The sequence below is a fragment of the Phalangium opilio genome, unplaced genomic scaffold (genome assembly GCF_054372755.1).
Source record: "Phalangium opilio isolate 3A_F unplaced genomic scaffold, DU_Popi_V2 ptg000098l_1, whole genome shotgun sequence".
In the NCBI taxonomy this organism is placed as follows: domain Eukaryota; kingdom Metazoa; phylum Arthropoda; class Arachnida; order Opiliones; family Phalangiidae; genus Phalangium; species Phalangium opilio.
The window spans coordinates 3021745-3043536 of record NW_028324201.1 but is presented as its reverse complement, the minus strand read 5'-3'; the positions used below and the strand labels follow the sequence as shown (position 1 = coordinate 3043536).

The 21792-nt window shown below is 35.9% G+C and overlaps 2 protein-coding genes across 2 annotated transcripts; one reads left to right on the top strand and one right to left on the bottom strand.

The window, feature by feature from the left end:
• Window positions 1-477: 477 nt before the first annotated feature.
• On the top strand, window positions 478-1651 carry LOC149634490 (uncharacterized). Its single transcript, XM_089851034.1, has 5 exons — window positions 478-633; window positions 736-1185; window positions 1264-1297; window positions 1357-1570; window positions 1635-1651. Exons 1-5 carry the CDS (start codon window positions 584-586, stop codon window positions 1649-1651), a joined length of 765 nt encoding a protein of 254 aa, XP_089707160.1. The 5' UTR covers window positions 478-583.
• A 7695-nt stretch (window positions 1652-9346) lies between these two features.
• On the bottom strand, window positions 9347-16701 carry LOC149634489 (uncharacterized). The gene is made up of 6 exons (XM_089851033.1): window positions 16239-16701; window positions 10785-11103; window positions 10429-10698; window positions 10276-10369; window positions 9912-10082; window positions 9347-9493 (listed from the first exon to the last, which is right to left on the bottom strand). Exons 2-6 carry the CDS (start codon window positions 11027-11029, stop codon window positions 9347-9349), a joined length of 927 nt encoding a protein of 308 aa, XP_089707159.1. The 5' UTR covers window positions 11030-11103; window positions 16239-16701.
• Between the last annotated feature and the right edge of the window lie 5091 nt (window positions 16702-21792).

The window sequence follows — 21792 nt, the reverse complement described above, 5'->3', positions numbered from 1 at the left end:
ATAGCAGTTAAAAATTAAGTAATTTTTTCATTTTGTAGCGCGTAGTTTGATTTTCTATTGAAAATTTTTTTCATTCCTTACTGAGCTCCTACGAATCCGAAAGATTTTTGCTTTATACACGACCCCTACATTTTCTCTATAGCTCGAAGGCTGTGTATCTCGAGGGGTGCTACCTAAAATGATGTTAGGTGAGTTTACAATTTCACGGCCGCTTTGACGGCTTGCCACGGCTGTCACAACAGAGATACGGAATGCCTCCAATCTTTAATTGACTTAATATACTTCAAACTAACTTTATACCAAGTTTCATGCTTTCTTGAAAAAGTGCACGATTATTTCAGCTATCCTCCAGACTATTAAACACAAAAAGGTAAGAAACATTTTTAAAATCATTATTTTCTACGGTACGTTTCCGTAAGTATGGCACTTATAGAAGATTGGAAATTGTAAATGTCCTAACGAACCATAATTCAATAAGGGATCATGGGAAAGCCAAGAATCATATCATGGCGTTTTTGCCGGCAATATAAAAATTGCTTCTGGAATTCTTTTGGCAGGAAATGAATTTAGTAGAAATGAGAAAATGGCCAAATTCTGCAAAATCCAGTTGATTTCTAAAGACACATTTTACAGGTATATGCAGCTCAAAAATATCTTTTACTGTAGTAAAGATGCTCGGGATGAATGAATTAGGATATCATAATATTCCTACTATAACGTTTTTGGTGTATTTAGATACCAAAGACATGTTATTGAACCTGCAGTACAGAAGTATTGGCAGTGTCTGCAAACTGAAGTTTTCCAAGAGCTGAATGGAAAGGAATTAGTAATTGCAGGCGATGGCCGAATGGATTCTCCAGGTCATTCGGCCACTCTTTGCACTTACACTTTCGCGGATTGTCAAACTAAGAAGATAATTTCCGTTTGCAATGTTGATGTACGCGAAGCCAAAGGCAAGAGCTCCAATATGGAAATAATTGGATTTAAAAGAGCTGCCTTGGAAGTAATGGAAAAGGCTAAAAAGTATGGGGTCAAAATTGTAGAAGTGGTTAGCGATGCTCATTCAAGCATCAAAGCAGAAATGAAAAAACCTGAAAGACAGTTTCAAGACGCCATACTTTCATTAGATGTATGGCACGCTGGTAAAAACCTTAATGATTCAATGAAACGTAATCAACTAAATATGTAGGCCTGCCACGCCAAGAATTGTGCCGTACTTGCGGAATGGGCTCCGGACATTCGAAACCACCTGTGGTTCTGCAGTAGAGAATGTGATGGTGATTACGACTTGCTACTGGTAATTATATTATGAATGAGTATCAAGCATGTTTTTCAATATTTATTTCCCCTCCATAGGCTACGTTTCAAAGCTGCTTAAATCATGTCACAGACTATCATCAGTTGATGACCGATTTTGGAGCCGTTTTTGGCTGCGCTCATGAGCACCCTTTACCTGAAGCAGAGCGTACCAAGCCATGGCTTGATGAAAACTCTGCCGCGTATAAAGCGCTGGATGAAATTGTTTTCAACCCTTACTTCGTTCTAAATTTTTCATACTATGTCTCTTCAGGTAAGTTGAAAAATAGCTCATCATACTCTTTCAAAATTTAATGTCTATAAACTTTACACAATAGACACACTGGCTTCTTAGAGAGCTTTCATAACCAAATCCTAGCATACGTTTCTAAACGTAATGCATACACGAAAGTTCAATCCCCAAAAACAATTTTTACTCATGTTTGGTATCTCATTACCAGAAGTAAATGAACCGAAGTTACCGGAGTCCTATTGTTTATTCATTAAGCACAAGTTCCTCACAAACCCCCATATTTCAACCCCGACGATAGTCTCGTTCCTCTACTCTTTCGAGTCACAACAATTTTGAAAACGCCACCAAGCGGCCAATGTTCGAGTAACCGGATTTTCCGGGAATTAGTTAGAGTTTTTAAAAATGGCGACTTTTTCCCTCGGAAGATTCTTTTGGGGAGAGGTTCACACTCTTTGAAAAACTTTTCGAGTAGGATAAGAAGACTTTTAACATACTTTTGTCCAATGTCTGACTTTAGAATTTCAATAAATCTTTCCCGACTTGAAGTCACAAATGGTCGATTAACATTTGAAAGGTATTTCAAAAGATCATCCCATATGTTTTCATCCATTATCGAACGTAAGCCTAGGGCCTAGGCTCCTAAGATAGAAGCAGACACCTATTTCTGAAACAACGACTATTTATTCATACTAACGATATTGCGCGGATTTGTAACTAAGCTGTAACTATGGTCTTTGGTGCCAGCGTTAAATTTCGAGACGATTCAGGTAGAGGTACAGCTACCTTGATTTTTACTACCCCCACGTTATGGAAAACGCATTATACAAATTTTGCCCTCTCCGGTAACTTCGGTTCATTTACTTCTGTCATTACTTATATGATTGCAGTTGGCATAGTTATTGCACTAGAATTTTATTAGCCGCAATAGACTATAACAAACATGTTGGACGGAAGCAAGCTCTTGATAGCGAAGGAAACTTAAAATACAAAGTATATTACAATAAGAAATCCAAATCATACAGTGTTGGTAAAGTTTATGAAGCAAAGGACTACAATTATATTGATAGTTTAACGGAAGCAATTTTCATTGCAAAACGTGATTTTGAGGTATGACTAATATATTGCTTAAGATTAACTAGTTTGAATTCAAAAGTCTAACACTTTTCATATTAGGGTAACGTTTCAGATCCTCTAGTTCTAGAAGATTCTGACCCTCGAAACATTTGCAAGCACATAAGCTTGTTAGAAATTCCCGAAAAACTCGAGGTTTTAGCAAATTATACATCCCGATTTGAAAAGACAAAATAAAGCCAAATTTGACAAAGTGTCAAAGTGATAGGACTCGTATATACATGACAACATAAAAAGAGCTATTGCTTATTAATCGGAACTATCAATTGTTGAATTTTATTTCGAAATTAATTCAAACACTTCAATATCCTTCGACAATTCGAGCAGCTTGATAGCCCTTGCAAATACCGTCTGGTGAAGGGAATGTTCTTCTAATGCTTAGAACGCAGCACAATTCTCATAAATGGTCCTAGTCTACCATAGTCAAGTAGCGTATAATTGCGATAGGCGTGATACCTGAATTATATTACATATTAGTAACACTTACTGATAGTGTTCAAAAAAGTATTGCCAGTCATTTGAGAGTGCAGTTCAACTAAAATGCTTATATAAGTAATTACAGTTTTGTTCCATTTAGTTTGAGGTTCCAACAGATTCCGAACACGAAATGAACTCACAAATGACTGGCAACTCTGAAGATCAATTAAAGCTAAGAAACGAGAAGGAAATTTATTTAGTCACTTTAGTGAAAACTATATATAGCAGAACATAAGACGTTTTATCATTTTATGCATCTATCTATTACGTACCTAAAGTTAAGGTTTGTTGCATTTAAACCTCGTCGTTGGGCACTTTCTTTACGAAAGCGCATGGTCACGTGGAGAACTGGTCTATATAAGCAAACAAGTTCAAACATAGCTCTGGTGCTGGCACAAGGCCTTTGTCTGCAACACACATTCTCAGCAGCTGTGGGCATTGGAGCACAGTTTCCACAGACGCAGAAATTATTTTCCCCATTCGTTGGGTCTCTATCACCTGGATCTTCCTCAGCACTTACACCGCATAGGATATTTAGTGCTTCAGGTATACCTGGTGCTACTTCGAAGAAGAAACGCTCTAGTTGCTCTCGTGTGGCTTCACGCCCTAAAGTTTTAATTTGCTCCAAATTTTTTTCGGCTAATTGTTTTCCAGCAGATAGTCCTCCGGATTGGCAGGATCGTTATTCTTCTATTCAAATTCAAAATAACCAATATTAAATCTAAGAACTAAAGGAGAAACAAAACTTTCGCCTACCTTCTGAAGTTTTATAACTTTTTTCTTTTCGGGTTTTCTTGAAGAATCTTGTTTGCTAGCATTACTTTTGCTAGATTTGGTATTTTTACATCGTGGTTGGCATCCATCGGACTCTTCTATTACTTTTTCGAAATCGTCCGTATTTATTTTTGGTACCGAATCCTTGGTATTTATCAATCGTACACGACTAGTCTTTCCGCTCTTTTTGTCTACTTTCGTTTGCTTCGGCGTTGGATAATCTTCAGCAGATTCTTCACTAACGGTTGCCGGTTCAATTTCAACAGTTGGTTCCGCACCGCTATTGGCTCCGTTGAAGTTTAAAAATCCTACTCGACGAGTCTTTGCGCTTTTTTTGCTTATTTTCGTTTTCTTCGGCGGTGGATCATCTTCAGCAGATTCTTCGCAAGTGGGAGTCGATTCAGTTTCTACTATAGGTTCCGCAAAATCGTCTTCACTCAAATCATCAGAAGAATCACTCGGAAGTGTTGTGGCACCGATAAACAATCTCGATCCTACTTCGTTTTTGTCATAATCCGATGTATTGTCTACCAAATTGGTTTCGTATAATTCTTCGACAGCTGTTACTTGGAAGGTTTTCAAATTTGGACGATTTAAAGTCTAATTTTATGGTATTTTTTCCCTGCCGCAAATCGATTATAAAAGTTAGTTTGAGAGATAGGGAAAACTGGCAAGTTACGTTAACAAACAATCTAGAGCAGTGCCGTCAAGCGCGTTTTTAACCCCAAAGTTTCAATGGCCTACTAAAGAAATGGCCCGATTTGTAAGAATGCGAGTTAGCAAATTTGTTTTCACGCTATAGGATAAGCAACTTATTACTATTATTCTATATATACTCTGTTCTAGCTTCGGTTCTCAGCATTCGCAAAGCTAGAACTTTATATAACATAGCTTTGTGCCTGCTCACAAGAGACTAAAAAAATGCCGATTTTCAGGATTTAAATTTTCGAAATTTACAAAGCTACGTTACATAGAGTTCTAGCTTTGCGCGTGCTGACAATCGAAGCTAAAACAGAGTATATATCGAATCAGCTGCCGTCAGAGACAGGGAGTTGTATATCCTATATCCTGAAAACAAATTTCCACTTTCTTTATCCACCCACAGCCGACTCGATCACGCTTTTGGTTGCACACGCGTTCGATTAGCCTCAAAACGCTTATCTCACATTTTAACCCAAAAAATCAAAGGGTCACATGGCCGTTAATGAAAAGAACACACCGTTTTTTGGCCCTAATTTTGAAAATACTAGTTCAAATATCTTGAAATTTTAATGAGATATGCAAAATAAGGTTTGTTAGTTTTGTGCAAAGTTTCAAAAGTTCTTCTATAGCTTTTTCTACAAAAATTAAAACGATAATTAGCCATAATTAAAGGGCAAGCTTAGTCTTCAAACGGTTTAAATGTGTTTTTTTCGGTATCACAGGTTCGAATCTCTTGAAATTTTAGGGAGAGGCATATTAAAGGGTTTTAAATTATCGTGCACATTTAAACCGTTTGAAGACTAAGCCCTTTAATTATGGCTAATTTTCGTTTTAATTTTTTTTGCAATGAAACTATAAAAGAGAAACTTTTGAAACTTCGCGCATAAATAAAAATCCTTACTCTGCACATTTCATTAAAATTTCAAGAAATTGTTAAACGGGCTTCTTTAGAGCGTGCAGCGTAAGCGTGATGGAATGGGCTGTGATCCACCGATTTAGTGTGAAAAATCGGAAGTCGCTCCCGTTACCAAAGTTTCTACATGGATAAAGAATTAGGTGCGTGAGGAAATTTATTTTCACTCTACAGGATAGGCAACTCCCTATCTCGAAAGACAGCATATTCTATATGTACTCTGTTACAACATCGGTTTCCAGCACGCGCAATGCTAGGTGTCTATGTAACCTAGCTTTGTAAGTGCTGACAAGAGACGAAAAACTTCAGGGTCTTCAGGATTTAAAATATCCGCGAGTTTTTTTAGCTCGAGTGCACGGACCTCTAGGCCTTAGTTTCAAATACTGTGAAATTGCCTACACGTATTTGAAACTAAGGCCTAGAGGTCCATGCACTCGAGCTAAAAAACTCGCGGATATTTTAAATCCTGAAGTTTATTGTCTCTTGATAGCACGTACAAACCTACGTTACATAGAGACCTAGCTTTACGCGTGCTGACAACCGATGTTGTAACAGGGTATATACAGAATAAGCTGTCGTCCTAGATAGAGTGAAAACAAATTTCCTCACGCGCATTCTTTATCCATGGTTTCTACCTTTCGCTAAGCCTAATAGGACTTTGGACTATGACAGTAGGGGGTCATACAATTTCGAGTAATAGACGAATATTACAAACAGAGACACCAACACACGGGGGCGAGGCCGCCATTGGGATATCGTCCCTCTCGCCAAGAGGCTCCGCAACGCCAGACCAAGTCCGAGTTCACTACACGCGGCAGGCTAACTAACTCGCACCAAAATCCCTTCGATATGTTTTTTTACACCAGATATCAGATTGAAATTCAATTCACAAAAAATTCAAAAAGATTTCATTGGAAATTGCACACATTTTTACACGAGATTACACGCGGCATACACTGTTAGGAAAAAATGTTCTTCTCAGAACGAATGAGCGTTTATAAGCTTGTCCCTGTAACAGAACGGTAATTTGTTCTAGGGAGAACAAAAAAATTTCGAGCTATATTGAACGATTTTTTGGTGTTCAAAATTTAACAATGATGTTGTAATCTGAACAATTACTTCGTTGGCTCTAGAAAACGCGTTCGTTCTTCGATGAACAGTACCGTTTTTGAGTGAACATAAACTCGTTCTAAATAACATTCTCCTTCATTCTAGTTACAACCCTGCTCTGTTCTTGATAGACCACTCATATGGTCCAGCTAGCACAATAGTTTATTTATGTTGGAACACTTTTTTGTTTGGTTTGGAGCGATGCGTTATTCACTTCTGAATAATGATCTGTTCGACTTACCACACCCCTTTCTTCAAGTTATAACGCCGACTTGTTCACGATTGAACTACGGTTTGCTCAATTCAGAATGCGTATTTGTCAGACTTAGAACAACAGTTCCTATATTTTTAGAACATGCAATTGTTCCTTTTAGAATCCCTACTTGTTGAAATTGTAATGTAAATTTATTCAGTTTAACACCCGGGTTTGTTGAAGTCAAAACAACTAAATGTTCGTTTTAGCAACCCATTTGTTGAAATCGTAACGCCTATTTGTTCAGTTTAGCACCCACATTTGCTGAAATTGTAACGCCAATTTGTTCGGTTTAGCACCCCATGTGTTGAAATTGAAATACCAATTTGTTCAGTTCAGCACCCCCATTTGTTGAAATTGTATCACCAATTTGTTTAGTTTAGCACCCCCATTTATCGAAATTGCATCACCAATTTGTTCAGTTTAGCAGCCACATTTCTTGAAATTCTATCACCAATTTGTTTGATTTAGCACCCCCATTTGTTGAAATTGTATTACTAATTTGTTCAGTTTAGCACCCCATTTGTTAAAATTGTATTACTAATTTGTTCAGTTTAGCACCCCATTTGTTAAAATTGTATTTCTAATTTGTTCAGTTTAGCACCCCATTTGTTAAAATTGTATTACTAATTTGTTCAGTTTAGCACCCCATTTGTTAAAATTGTATTACCAATTTGTTCAGTTTAGCACCACCGTTTGTTGAAATTGTATTACCAATTTGTTTGAGTTGGCACCCCCATTTGTTGAAATTGTATTACCAATTTGTTCAGTTTAGCTCGCCGGTTCGTTAAAGTCAAAACGTTCATTTGTTTGAGTTCGCACCCCTTATTCAGTTTAGAACACCTAAGTGTTCGAGTTTGTAACTCCCATTTGTTGAAATTAAGATGGGTATTTTGTTGATATTAGCACCTTGATCTGCTCGCAATAGTATGCCTATCTGTTCCCTATATCACTCTGCTTTCTTCACTTTAGAACGCTTAATTTTCATGTAAGCTCGTCGGTTAGTTTACAAAAGAGATGCGCATAACTCACTTTTGTTCCAGTTAAGAACATAGTTTATTTATTGATTCTTAAATATTTAGTCTCCAAATTTTTTAAAAAGAGCTCAACAAAGTCAAATCTGAAAAATTTATTCCTTCGCACGGATCATGCAAGATTGATTTTCTAGGCTGCTAACATATTAGCAACTGTGGCCACTGCGTTGCTTATGTTTCCTGGATTTATTTTGAAAACGTACTTCTGAAAATATTCCAGTGTTCGCTTTAGACCAACTGGATACACTAATTGAAACGCATAGTATCCAGAAAATACAGAGACAACTGCAGTTATGATAGATCTGACATCGAATCTAACACCCTCTATTTGAACTTCGGGACAAGTATTCAAAAAATCTTCATCCGAAAATACCATTGACGGAGTACTACCATTAGCTTCCTGCAATATTTTAATAAACTTAAATATGGATCTGAAAACCTTCGGTTGTGTTATATCTCACCGTTTGAGCAGCCCACAGCGTCATTTTTTCTCCAAAGAGTGCCGGTAAAACGAAAAAGCAAGTTTTTAGTTCCAGTTCTAAAAAGAGTTGTACTTAAAAAACTGAAAATTTAACAATCATTAACTAAAATTACCTTCATACTTTTCCTCGGATAAAACCAATTTTTGCTTTTCTAAATTAATCAAGTGCTTTTGTACTCCGGTTTTCTTCTTTCTAGCAATTAGCTCTAGGATCCTTTTGGTTAAGGGCTGAAAGTGGTGTGGCTATGATTTCAGCTGAGGGGTGAAGATTTTGAAGTCGATTTAGCTCCATTATCAAGTAAAATAATTATATAACTAAAATTAACTTCACGGCTAATTGATAATAATAATTTAGTATAGTGACTAATAAAATATTACGAATTTAAGATATTTACTTTGTTCGAATTGACTAAATAACTTTAACATTATCAATAAGTTCATTGCCCTTATTAACACTCACTTAATTTAACAGACAAATGTTAACTTTAAAATAGGAATAAAATAGAAAGAAACCAGTTTTAATTGGTTTAGTTACGAAGCAATCAAGGAAAAAAAAGTTTTATGTCAATTTTCGAAATTGATATGCTAAGCCTAAAAGTGGGTTTTGAAATAGGTGCGTTTGGGGTAAAAGTGGAGCTGAAGTTTCTAGTTTTTTTTCTCGCACTCTTTGAGTTTTAAACCCTAAAACGCGCCTTCTAAAACAAAAGTGCTTTTTAAAACTGTGTTGGCACGTGTTGTTAGCATGCAGCTTTTGAAATATAAGGTAAAAAATTTCATTTGAAGCGTTTTCTTTATGACTGTGTTGTTCGTGGTTAAGAACTTATAATCACATAGCAGAAAGTAGATATTTTTTATACTATTTTTAAATTTCACCTGATTGACTGGCTTCAAAAGTGAAAATTTTTCCACCACTTCGATGACACTATGCATAGGATTGTCTGAATCCAGCAGTTCTACTCATTTTCTCTTCTAGCAAAGATGTATTTAGTTTTGACTTGCTTATTTCTTTCATCATGACTGAGATATGCGCATCAACACTATCCGAATCTTCCGCTAGTCCATATTTAATCTAAGATATGATTACAAATTCTAAATTATTTTTTATACTAGCCTTTCTTCGACCGGCCAAAACATCCAGAATGAAGTATAAAATCTTAGAATTTTAAAATACAATTGACCATTCCATAAATTACTCCAGAGAAGCAAACACACAAATGAAATGGCCTCCATGTTGGGTTTTTATCCCAGCGCTAAAAAACATCGCTAAATGCACATTCCGGGTGTACTGAACTTGTCCTCCATCGGACCTAGCCTCTTGTTCCGAGATAAACCATACTTGTTTTCAACAGTGTGTTGGTTTCTCTGCATGTAGTTTATGGAACGCTCAATTGAAAAAGTAATGGACACTTCACATGGAGAAACACGCATTAGAAAAGTTATTAAAATAAATATTTAAATAAAAATTAGTAAGGTCATAAACTTCATACCATAAGTGAAGTTCGATTAGTTTTTGTTGGTGGTGATTCATTTGTTTGAGAAGAACGACGGTTTTTAGCATTGTGTTTATGTCTCTCTTTCATTTCTAGTACAGATGGCAAATTTGTCATTTTCATACGCTCATGTCTAAATTTTTGAAGCAAGGAGCAGTACCATGTACTCTGTAAATTATAGGAATAAAAGATTAATCGTTATGATTTATGAATTTGTCCACCCTCGTTTTATTAGTGAACCTAGAGATTAGCCTTGAAATTGTTTTAATCATCCTAACAGCAATGCACAAGTAAAGCAAAAGTAGATAAAAATATAAATTACTGTTATTTAAAGTTAGAATTCACATATTCTTAAACTTACGTAAGGTTTGCCAGTAGGGCGTCTATCCTTCAAAAACGGAAATTTTGTTACAAGGGTGAGACACACCCTTTCTAACTCCGTCGGCTTGGGGTACCTGGCAAATAAAATTATGCAAGTGAAGCATTCGTTAATAAAGTTAAAAATTTTCAATACATATTATATCCGCTGATATCTTCGAATAGAATCTTCACAATTTGCGATTTGTTGTCTCGACTAAACACGATGGGGGTTTTCTCCTGAATAAGTCTCATTACAAATGGTGGTAGCCTTGGAGTGCTGTATGGTTCTGGAAGCTCTCTACTCTGGCCAAAGCTAGGGTAGGGATCATTGCCATCAATATCTTGCAGTTGAATGATATTCACGGAATCACTCTGGCAATCATTAGCCGAATTTGTGGCAGTCAAAGGTTGAGCTGAGGCATTTCTGTTCGTTCATGACCATGAAGTAAAAATACATGTAGACAAACTTGCTCGCGTGTAAATGAAAGATAGGGTAATTATAGCACTAACCTTTTGGGGAGATCTTCAGAACTTTCCGTCATTAATTTAAGTTTAGAATCATTTTGCGGTAATCCTTCATCTTCATAGTCCAACCAATCATTATATTTTTGTGACCATACTTGAATAGTTTTAATTTTAACTTCAAATTGTTGCTCTAAGCTATTTTTAAATCCATCAATATCCAATGCGTTGGAGCATTTGAAAATTTTTTTGGAGTGCAAGCAGGTAACGTGAAACTCGAGGATGGAATCCATATTAGTAGAGAAAATTTATTTTCGAATTTGTCAACAGCAGGAACACCAATGGGCAATTAAATCTGTGCTGATCTCTACCGAGATATCAGTTTAAATACATAGAAATATACATATGAACTGTTTCTGATACTTGAAAGTTAAGTTTTTAATACATAAATCCACAAAGCCTGTGATGTAACATGACTACTTGTCGCGAATTATGTGTGTATGCATGTAATGGTGTATTGTCAATCTGTTCACCAGGTGACATTAAGTACCAAGTATCTTGTTCTAATACACTATAGCAATTGAAATGATTAAGGTAACTTTCGCATTTAAGCAATCTCCCATATATGTGCCAGATATCAATTTGAATGATATAATAAATTTTAAGGAACACTGGAGTTCCATGTTCAGTCAAATAAATCGGAAAGACGTACCCTGGTTTGTAAGTTATAGATTTTTTAGTGAGTTCCGAAGCTACGTTATAAACTACTGGGTCTACGTCTAGATTAAGTGATTCCCTTATAAACAATTTTAAACTAAGTGGAAGCTGATTGTATTTCAACTTTAGATATTTTTCTGAGTGAGGTGTTTCAAAGCCTAACGGTCCGCTTTGTTCAAAACACTGAAGCATCTGATGCCTCATAGCGAGGGTTGAACTTATATTAATGATGTTATGGCATTGCGCTGCTATAACCTTGAAATGTTGGTGTTTTGCCTCAAATCTCATGCACCAAAGCCTGACCAAGGGACCGTATTCCTGTACTAACCTTGCATAGTGCAACATATAATGAACTTTTGGTATGAAACGCGAGTTTGGTAAGTCTTTTAAAAGGTTACAAAAATCGATAGTTAAGTCATAAAGTTAGGGGATCCAAAATTTGTTCACTACCGGAGCATAGAGAATTTCTGCAATTTCACTTAAAATTAAAAGTAATGTCCAATGTTTTTCGTTATTTGGTACAAATCCCCCAAACATGAGCGGGAAAAAATAAAATAGACACTTCTTTTGAGCAGCTGATCCCGAAAGCTTTGAATTGCCTGTTGCCACATTTGCTGATATAAGCACAGGCTTATTTTTAATAAGAAGCTCTCCGTAAGGAAAGTTTTGAATAGTGTCATTTAAGGTTTCAAGTGACAAAATATGGTCACTAATTAAGTGACCTATTAACAACTTTATTACTAAGGGAACCACACCCTCTAGGAAGTCGTGCATTACGTCAGGTGCTAGTGATGATGTTATTTCAAAATTTGGAATTTGTTCAAATGCTGAGCAGCCGTATACGCCATATAGTTTTTCGTTCTCAGGATTTTCTCTAATAGCGTCCAAATGATAATTATGAACTTCTTTAGTTCTAATTAACATTTGATTTTCGTCAAAATACGAGAGATATCTTCATAGGAAATCATGCACTGTCGGCAAATTCGCCCGGATGAAAATGATTTATTAAAACCACCAATGAAGTGGCTTGACAAATTGTCCACCGAAATTGTGGCAATGCAATCGTGAATGAGTTCACTCCCAAGTTAGAAGCCGTCAGTTTGCAGGATAATTAACTCTTCAATTAAAGGTTTAAGAACTTCCGAATAACCGTATTTTTTCACAAACGGATACCATACACACAAAGAAAGGTTTATACCACTAAGTTTGCTACGAAATGCTGGATGCATGTTTCCAATCGTAAATCAAATCAATAAAACCTTATGCATGCCTCTTTTGGATCCCAAAGGATTATTTAATTCCACTTCATCAGCATAAAAATGGAGTTTCAAACACCTAGGATTTTTTGAAAACACTGGGTGATGTTTGAAAATGCTACCATCGTCATAGTCGGCTAGATACTCATCCCCGAGTGGTACCTTAATTCTAGTATATTCTGCCCAAATGTCAGCGTGCGAAAGCAAGTTGCTTAATACTTTAGTAACTGGCACGTAAGATAATGTATGGTGAACAATTTTTTTTTGTATGAATGGTTCCAAGAATGTAAGTCACAGGTTTGATAAATTTCAAATTTTGCTCGCAAAATTTGTTTAGCCTGTACTCGCTTTTCAATATACTAGTGATAGAGTTTAAAGCACTGGAAATTTGAAGCTCTTTTTCTTCTGAATTACTCTTGCGAGCTATTTTACAGCAAAAACTAACACAGTCTTGTACTAAGTCAGATACGCTATTTGCAATGGCTGTAGCAACTGAGTTTGGTAGCTTATGTTTCTCTCTTGCTTCTAACACCATTAGAGCAGCTTTTCTCTGTAAATCTTTTTCAACCATTGCTTCAACGATCTCAGAATCAGAATCGCTTCCATGTTCCACACATTCTTGAGCAGTTTTTTCGAAATCAGGAACCTCCAAATGATGACCATTAACAAGATTATGATTAACTTCTCCATCATCGACGATGAAATTACCATTACGAAAATAATTTCGATAGGTATGTTTTCTCAGGGAGTCGTAATTGTGATAAGCATTAATACAAGAATTTACGAGGTTACATTTCAAAACCGTGTTAGGTACATGGGCATGTCGGATTCTGAGATGCTTGAGCCACCCTTGTGGTGTGGGCCTTCGTATATTGCATATGGTACACGCGTAGGCTTTCATATCCAAATATCAAGCCTATGAATAAACCGAAAAGCTATTACAAGCACGAATAGGCAAGAAATAATAATTACAATAGCTGTTAATTACTACTTATGGAAATAATAATTACAATAGCTGTTAATTAATACTTATGGAAATAATGAAACAAGTTACTTTTGTCCTACTTCATTTTACGAACTTCTACAGTTCATTGCATTCTATAAATTTGTATCTCTTTATACTGGAAACCTGCACTCACACCCCTGACCTTTTCAATACCTGTTTTTAACCCTTTCGTTACTGCATTCGAAATTGTAAAGAACGAGATGTTTTTCTCGCTTCTAAAAATAAACTCTTTTGTATTGATATATTGAAAGAACGAGATTCCTCTCCTCGGAGGTTAACCCTTTGGTCAAAAAACCCTAGTAGATATAAACAAAGAAAATATACGCGTGTATCTTCTTTGATATAAACGTATGAGAAGGAATCTCGAGTGACTTCTGTTTAAACCTCTGGACTGCCAACATGGAAAATAGTTTATCTTGGATTTTACCCCATGGCTTTTTTAAATAAGTTTGTACGCGAACTCCAACATCTTAGCCAACCGCTGCGGGGCCTTATGACCCCAAAGTCCGCTACAATAATAATTACAATACATTTTGTGTTTCTTTTTTAGTGAATAGCCCCTCGTTGTACTACCTTTAACATTGCTAAATAATTTTACAGCTCATACGTAATCCGAAGGAAACAACAACAACGGCTAATTAATCAAGAAAACCCAAAAATTATAACCAAGAAAACAAAAATAATAACCAAGTAAACAAAAATAATAACCAAGTAGGCAGCATAGTAACCAAGTTAACAAATATTCATAAATTTTTTCGCAACTTTCCCAAAACATGCATTATATAACCAATCACAAATGAATACAGATGCATTTCACATTTTCAAGAGTAAAATGCAAAAGTTCCCTCTCCCTTGGAAATAACGAACGTGGAATTAGTATTTAGTAAAGTATGAGAACTTTTATTTAATAAGTCTATGTTAGAAGTTAATAAGAGGAAATCTATGTATAATCGAGTTTGCAGGGGCATAGGTCTGTGTTGTAAACTAAGCCTGAGACTATTCCGCTTGGGGTAGTGCATCGGGTGGCTATTCACTCAAACGTTTAAAATAACTATCTCTATTCTCTGGGGTTATTTTACTAAGCTCTGCTTCGACCTTATGACAATAGGGAGAGGGCGTTTGTCAGGGAGGGAAAGAACATCCGACGTCATTTTATACCTCTACTTAGGGGACCGTTTGTAGGCGCGATACTGAAATTCCCCCGTTAGGGGGATGGAATCGAGGTAAGAGATATAAGCCTATGACGTGGCAAGAATGGGTTTGCCCTCTCCCTATATATAAACTCTTTAAAATTTAACGTGAATTTATTAAAAGTAGGTAAGAAAACGTCGCCAAATTCCTCTCTAACTCTAAAGTAGCTCTGTCTTTTTCTTCACTCTTTTTTGCTGTCCCTTTCTGGGTTATCACCCCCGGTCCTCCCCGTCTTAGTGGCGCCCTTAGTACACTCTTTCTTAGTGGAAAGTTTCTTTTCTTTCACAATGCACTGGCCAGGTATGAACCACCCACGAAGAACTCAAGGTAAAAGAGGGGAACATAACCCTTTAAGGCTACTCTATTCTAGCACGCTATAGCTTAACAATTTTTCTAGCGGACAAGTTCAGCAACACACAATTTGAATACAATTTTACAAAAAACAATTTCGAAACAAACAAAATCAAATTAATTCCCACAACGTTATCGCAACAAGGGCTATTCACTCAAATCTATTAAGCCACATCGTTTGATGTACATCTAACGATGGAGGTATTAGTTTGAATTGGTCTGAAATTTTATGAGGATTAGGGGTTACGCCTGGATTACGGTTAACCATCGAGGTGCTACTCACTAGAAACTTGACGATTTTAAACGGAATTGGGATTAAGGTATACTTAGAGGTTACGGGTAATTATCTTAGCAGTGTTATAGAGGAGCTATTCATTAATGGTAATTTTGACTCATTAGGGATTTTTATTAGTGATTTTTAAAGGGAAATTGTTTAAGGGTTACTATGGGGTTGCGTGTATTGATTTTAGGAACGTTGAATGTAGCGCGTCGAGGGGCTAGTCACTAAAAAACTCATTGCCAATTTTAAAAGGTATTGAGAATAAGGTTTATTTAGTGGTTCCGGGTATTCCTTTTTTGCACCTTCAAAAACAGCGCGTCGAGGGGCTATTCACAAATGAAGATTTTCTTTCATTGGGGATTTTTTATTGATGCTTTTAAAAGTGATGAGGATTCATTGGCGATTTTAAATGGATGGGAATTAAGGGCAGCTAATACTTATTCCAAAGATAGAATGTTCTCGATAGATGGAGCCTTACAAAGGATGAGGCCCTATAATGTTAAGGATAATTCATTTCCAATAACGAAATTATAAAAACATCACAGGCTATGGGATATTATATTTTTAACTTAAATTTTAATGAAGCTTTTTATCGGACCAATTATTTTAAACATTTAACAAAAATATACAGCTCCGTTAAAGCTCCTTTTCGTACGACTTAAAAACAAGAGGAAGTTGAATAAATTGTCGTTATCATATACCTTTGTTATGTATAAATTCAGAATACTGCAAACGTAGATTTCGGAACTTTCACCGCGTCGAAATTTTCCCCGCCTTAAACTTAAGTGATTTACCTTAGCTCTCGAGTATAAAAAATAATAAAAAGTTCTTATCTAATATTCCAACCTAATTCTTGTATATAAGAAGCTACCGACGCAAATATTTTTGAACCGAAAACCGTTGGTCTTTCACACTTCCAACCTTTCTGCAGAGTGCAGAGTGACTATGCATACTGACAGTTTCTGAAGTAGTTCGCATATTTCTTTTCCCCCTATTCATACGAGAATGGGTCTATCCGATTGGTATTTGTCATTTCAATTTCCTCTAGAGTCCTCTGTAACCTTTTCTTGGACGCTACAAAATACTGGGACGACCTCAGATCCTGTTTTGCTTGTCCATCAAAAAACCTATTATCCACACCTGCGATGTACTGAGCAAAATTCGATACTGAGAAAGCCCAAAATTTTCCAATGGAAAGCCGGTTTTTCAATAAGAATATAGTATAGACCATTTCGGAAAATAAATACCGAGGAACCAACACACAGGGGCGATACCGCCATGGGGTATTTTCTCTATCTTCAAGAAGCACCGCTATAGGCAGCGCGAATTGGCTAGTCTCCCGCGTGTAGTGAACTCGCACTACATCTGCTGTTATTTCTTGGCGCGAAGAAAAATACCCAATTGCGGCCTTGCCCTTATATGTAATTTCTGAAATGGTCTATTAACCAGTTCTATATTATAAGAATATTGTTATTGTTGAAATCCGTCATTTTCAAACTCAAAGCATAATGCCATACTTTGGCTATATATATAGAATATATATATACCGTCCGTAAATTACCGGTAATTTACCAAATACCGCGTAAATTACCGTTTTATATCTTACCATAATTTTACAATGGTAATTTACCGGTAAATTACGGCGGTAAATTACCAAACATTTTTATTACTCATTAAATGTTCATTTTACAATGGTCAATCATTTCTGTGTTTACTTCCTAAATGACTAATCAGGCGCTATTAGCTAGTCAGTAATTTGAAAGTTGCGCTAGAAATTAGTCTTTTAATAAATCTTTAATTAAAAATCAGATTAGAAAGGCCACGGCTGCCGTCTTGGTAATAAAAGCCGCAAATACGCGTAAAGCAGTCAGATAATGCTCACAATTAAACTTTGTTTTAAGCGAGGGGGAAATATTAAAAAAAAAATTGGGATTATTCAACAAAAAGTGGGATTAATAATGACGAAGTAATCTCTTGGCGGTTAATTTGATATTAGGCAAGATTAAACATTTAATTCGAAGATTCATTAGGATTAATAAGGTTTATCGAAATTTTTCTGGAATTCACGAAATATTGTGGTTTTCCTTGGGATTAACGGCAATTTTCAAGTATTAAGGGAGATTAATACGGTATTAACCTAAATTTTTAGTATTAAGGATCTCGATTATTTTGAAACTCTAGATTTTTCTTGAGATTATTAAAATTATCTTGGATTACTGAATTTTATTCGGGATTACTCAGCGAGTGTACACCAGATTAAACAAGTAATTACCCCCTCGGCTTTAAGTAATGCATTGCATGCACAGGAAAATGTTAATTACCAAAACTTACCAACTGAACGGTAATTTTTGTTTTCCCTAAATTTAAATCGGTAATTTATCGGTAATTTACCCGGTAAATTACCCTTTTTAAAAATTACGGTAATTTCACATCTCTACTCCCCACCAACAATTAGTTGTATTAATTCAAATCCCCTACCACTCTGTTCACGTTACGAACAGTCCCTTAGACGAAAGAAAAACTTGACGGAGCAAATTTATGAAAGCAAATGCACGTTCTGATCGGAACTAGAAAACGAGTTGGGTACAACGAAAGAACGTTCAACTGGGATCGAAGGTATGGGCTGGCTAGAACTAATGTACATTCTAAGTCGAACGCCCGAGCGTGCAGCGAAAAAACTAAATAATGGTCTAATGTGAACGAACAAGCGTACTGTTTGGAAAAAATGTAAATTTTATGTTGAACGAAAGAGCGTGCAGCGAAAAAATTAAATAATGTTCTAATGTGAACGAAAAGGCGTACTCTTTGGAACAAATGTAGCATCTAAGTCGAACAAAAGGACGTGCAGCGAAAACTCGAAACAATGTTCTAACGTGAACGAAAAGGTGTACTCTTTGGAACAAATGTAAATTCTAAGTCGAACGAAAGAGCGCGCAGCGAAAAAATGAAATAATGTTCTAATGTGAACGAAAAGGCGTACTCTTTGGAACAAATGTAGTATCTAACTCGAACAAAAGGGCGCGCAGCGAAAAAATGAAATTATGTTCTAACGTGAACGAAAAGGCGTACTCTTTGGAACAAATGTAAATTCTAAGTCGAACGAAAGAGCGTACAGCGAAAAAACGAAATAATGTTCTAATGTAAACGAAAAAGCGTACTCTTTGGAACAAATGTTGTATCTAACTCGAACAAAAGGGCGCGCAGCGAAAAAATGAAATTATGTTCTAACGTGAACGAAAAGGCGTACTCTTTTGAACAAATGTAAATTCTAAGTCGAACGAAAGAGCGTACAGCCATATCCGACTTGTATTAATAAAGGCCTATAGGTGATTCTCGGTTTTTTTTCTGATATTGGCAATGGCCGTCGTGATCTGCCGCCGCTAGATGTCGTTCTTAGGGGGAAAATATTGTGGCGGGAACTTCAAAACGAATGAAAATGCCAATAGGAGAAAGCTTACATTTTGTCTTGAGGTTGGGTTTTTTAGAAGTAATATATTTACTTGATAACAATATATTTGTCTTCATCTCATTTAAAGTGCGTTTAGTAAACTATGTTTTCTACTTTTCAATCACAGTAAAATGTAATATTTTCAAAATAAGCGTTTTGATTAGTACCTAACATATGAAATTTTTTGAATCACATTACAACTTTGCATATTTTCGGGGGATCATTAGGGGTTTGACAAGCTTATCTAACATAATATCACATAAATTAATATATACATATAACAGTAGGATTGAAAAAGTTTAGTAACTTATTGCGTTATTGCATACTTTAAAATACCCAAAGTATTTTGGAGAGGTAGAAACGTTAAGGGTACTTTAACAAAATCAGATACGAATCCTACGATGATTTATAATTTGTAATTTAATATAGTTTTGATTTGTAATTATAATTTTTTATTTGAGTTCATGAATATGCCTATATTTACCAAAACACTACTGGGGTATTTTAGGGCAAGGATGATGGGGGTGGATACGAAATCTGAGAGAAATACGCGCCTTAATTGTGGAAACGATTGGGTCTGGTGAGACGCTGAAAATGGGGAAGGAATAGGTATATATTCATTTATGTGATATTTTGTTAGATAAGCTTGTCAAACCCCTAATGATCAACTATGCCAAAGATATAAGTGACGTTGAAGAAACAGTCAAAACGTACAAATAAAAACCCTTACCCCGAAAATATGCAAAGTTGTAATGTGATTCAAAAAATTTCATATGTTAGGTACTAATCAAAACACTTGTTTTTAAAAGTAGAAAACATAGTTTACTTAACGCACTTTAAATTGTTATCAAGTAAATGTATTACTTCTAAAAAACTGCCTTACTTTATTCAAAAAAAAACCCAACCTCAAGACTAAAAGTAAGCTTTCTCCTATTGGCATTTTCATTCGTTTTGAAGTTCCCGCCACAAAATTTTCCCCCTAAGAACGACATCTAGCGGTCGCTAAAAAATCGGTATGCCGCCCCATGGGTAGCTTCCTACCTATAGGCCTTTATTAATACAAGTCGGCTATGGTACAGCGAAAAAACGAAATAATGTTCTAATGTAAACGAAAAAGCGTACTCTTTGGAACAAATGTAGTATCTAACTCGAACAATAGGGCGCGCAGCGAAAAAATGAAATAATGTTCTAATGTGAACGAAAAAGCGTACTGTTTGTAACAAATGTAGTATCTAAGTCGAACAAAAGGGCGTGCAGTGAAAAATCGAAACATTGTTCTAATGTGAACGAAGTAGCGTGCTGTTTGAAACAATTGTAAATTCCAAGTTGAACGAGGGAGCTTTTGTTCTCAAGAGAACGGAAGGGAAGAATTTGAACGAATCGTTCAAAGTGACCAGCCCAAAGAACGCCATATTTCAATTTAGAATAGGCCGTTCTTTTTTCAACGAGGCCAGAACGCATTTTTCTAACAGTGTACCGGCATTTCAAAATACTTCAAGTTGTTCCAAAAAGAATGGTAAAGGTAGTCGGGACGCATGAGATCACTGGTACGCACTGTTAAAAATAAAGGTATTTTGAAGGTACTACAAAATACCTCCGCGACGTTTTAAGTACCCATGAACGTATTCTGTTAGTTGTCTCACAGTGCGGGTATTAAATGATTTCGAAAAAGGTATTTTGGACATATAAGGTATATAATGAAGCCTTTTAGAGTTTCAGCGCTTCTGGTGGTATGTTATCGTACCCTGGAAGTAAAAAAGGACTTAATAGATTCCTTTAGAAGGATTTTTTAGCTCCGACGTGCTAATTATAACTAACACTACTAAAGTAAAATACATGATATAATACTTCTATGCCAAAATCTCTAACACTGACTGTTTACTTCACCATTAGCACTGGTAATGGCAGCGTAGACGAAATCTCTATTTAGAGCTCGGCATTTTCGATCAATTATCCACATATTGGTGGATAACCGATTATTTATAAACAAATTTGTGGATTATAATACGATTTAACATGTAAGTTCTGTAGATAATTTTCGGGTATGGATAAAGATAAAATAAAGTGGATAATTGATCGAAAATGCCGAGCTCTATCTCTATTGGAATATTATAAATAAACATAAAGAATATGTTCGGTAGGGTAGAATAGGATAGTGGTTTTCTACCCGAAATTTAAATTACAATCTCAAGTTTCCTAGCTAGTGGTTTTTCTTGAATATTTAATTACATGTAATTAATATTAATTATTTTCTTTGACAGTTATATACACTAGCTAACGTTACATCATTTAAAGGCAATATAATTATGATATAAGGTATACATACTTGTTATAAAGGTTTGAATCCGAGCTTACGCCTTCAGTCGTCATTCAGAAAATATCCATGTATATGTGACCCTGAATTACATTTACACTAAACATCACACCTTTCTTAACAAGGGGAAGCAAAATTTAGTAACGGGAAATCTAGATGGTTGATCCCTTGCTTACTATACGAACTCTGACGATCCCGCAAGCCTACGGCGCAGACACTAAAAGGCGAGATGGATGGCAAAATTTTACCGTCGTCCCGTAAGCCCACAACACAGACATTAAAAGTTGAGATAAAGGAAAATTTGACTCTCGTGTGTTTCCGTCTCTTTTACATCGAAGTGGTGTATAGAGTTATATTTGCTGAAGGGGGTGAGACGCCATTGGTTTTTCAGCCAATGAAATTAACAAGCCAACAGATGGAGTCACCTTCTGGTGGTTATAGAGCTCATGTTAAATTCTGCCTCCAAAAGGGCGAATGGGCGGAGTTTAATGCC

Bases quoted from the DNA above. Each gene is read 5' to 3' on its own strand.
- LOC149634489 (XM_089851033.1), bottom strand. From the start codon at position 11,029: ATGGATTCCATCCTCGAGTTTCACGTTACCTGCTTGCACTCCAAAAAA. The intron at 10,370-10,428 runs GTATTGAAAATT...TTTATTTGCCAG, and splicing joins GATATCAGCGGATATAATAT to GTACCCCAAGCCGACGGAGT. The intron at 9,494-9,911 runs GTATGAAGTTTA...ATCATATCTTAG, and splicing joins CTAATCGAACTTCACTTATG to ATTAAATATGGACTAGCGGA.
- LOC149634490 (XM_089851034.1), top strand. From the start codon at position 584: ATGGCCAAATTCTGCAAAATCCAGTTGATTTCTAAAGACACATTTTAC. The intron at 634-735 runs GTATATGCAGCT...TGGTGTATTTAG, and splicing joins TCTAAAGACACATTTTACAG to ATACCAAAGACATGTTATTG. The intron at 1,186-1,263 runs GTAGGCCTGCCA...GTGGTTCTGCAG, and splicing joins AAACGTAATCAACTAAATAT to TAGAGAATGTGATGGTGATT.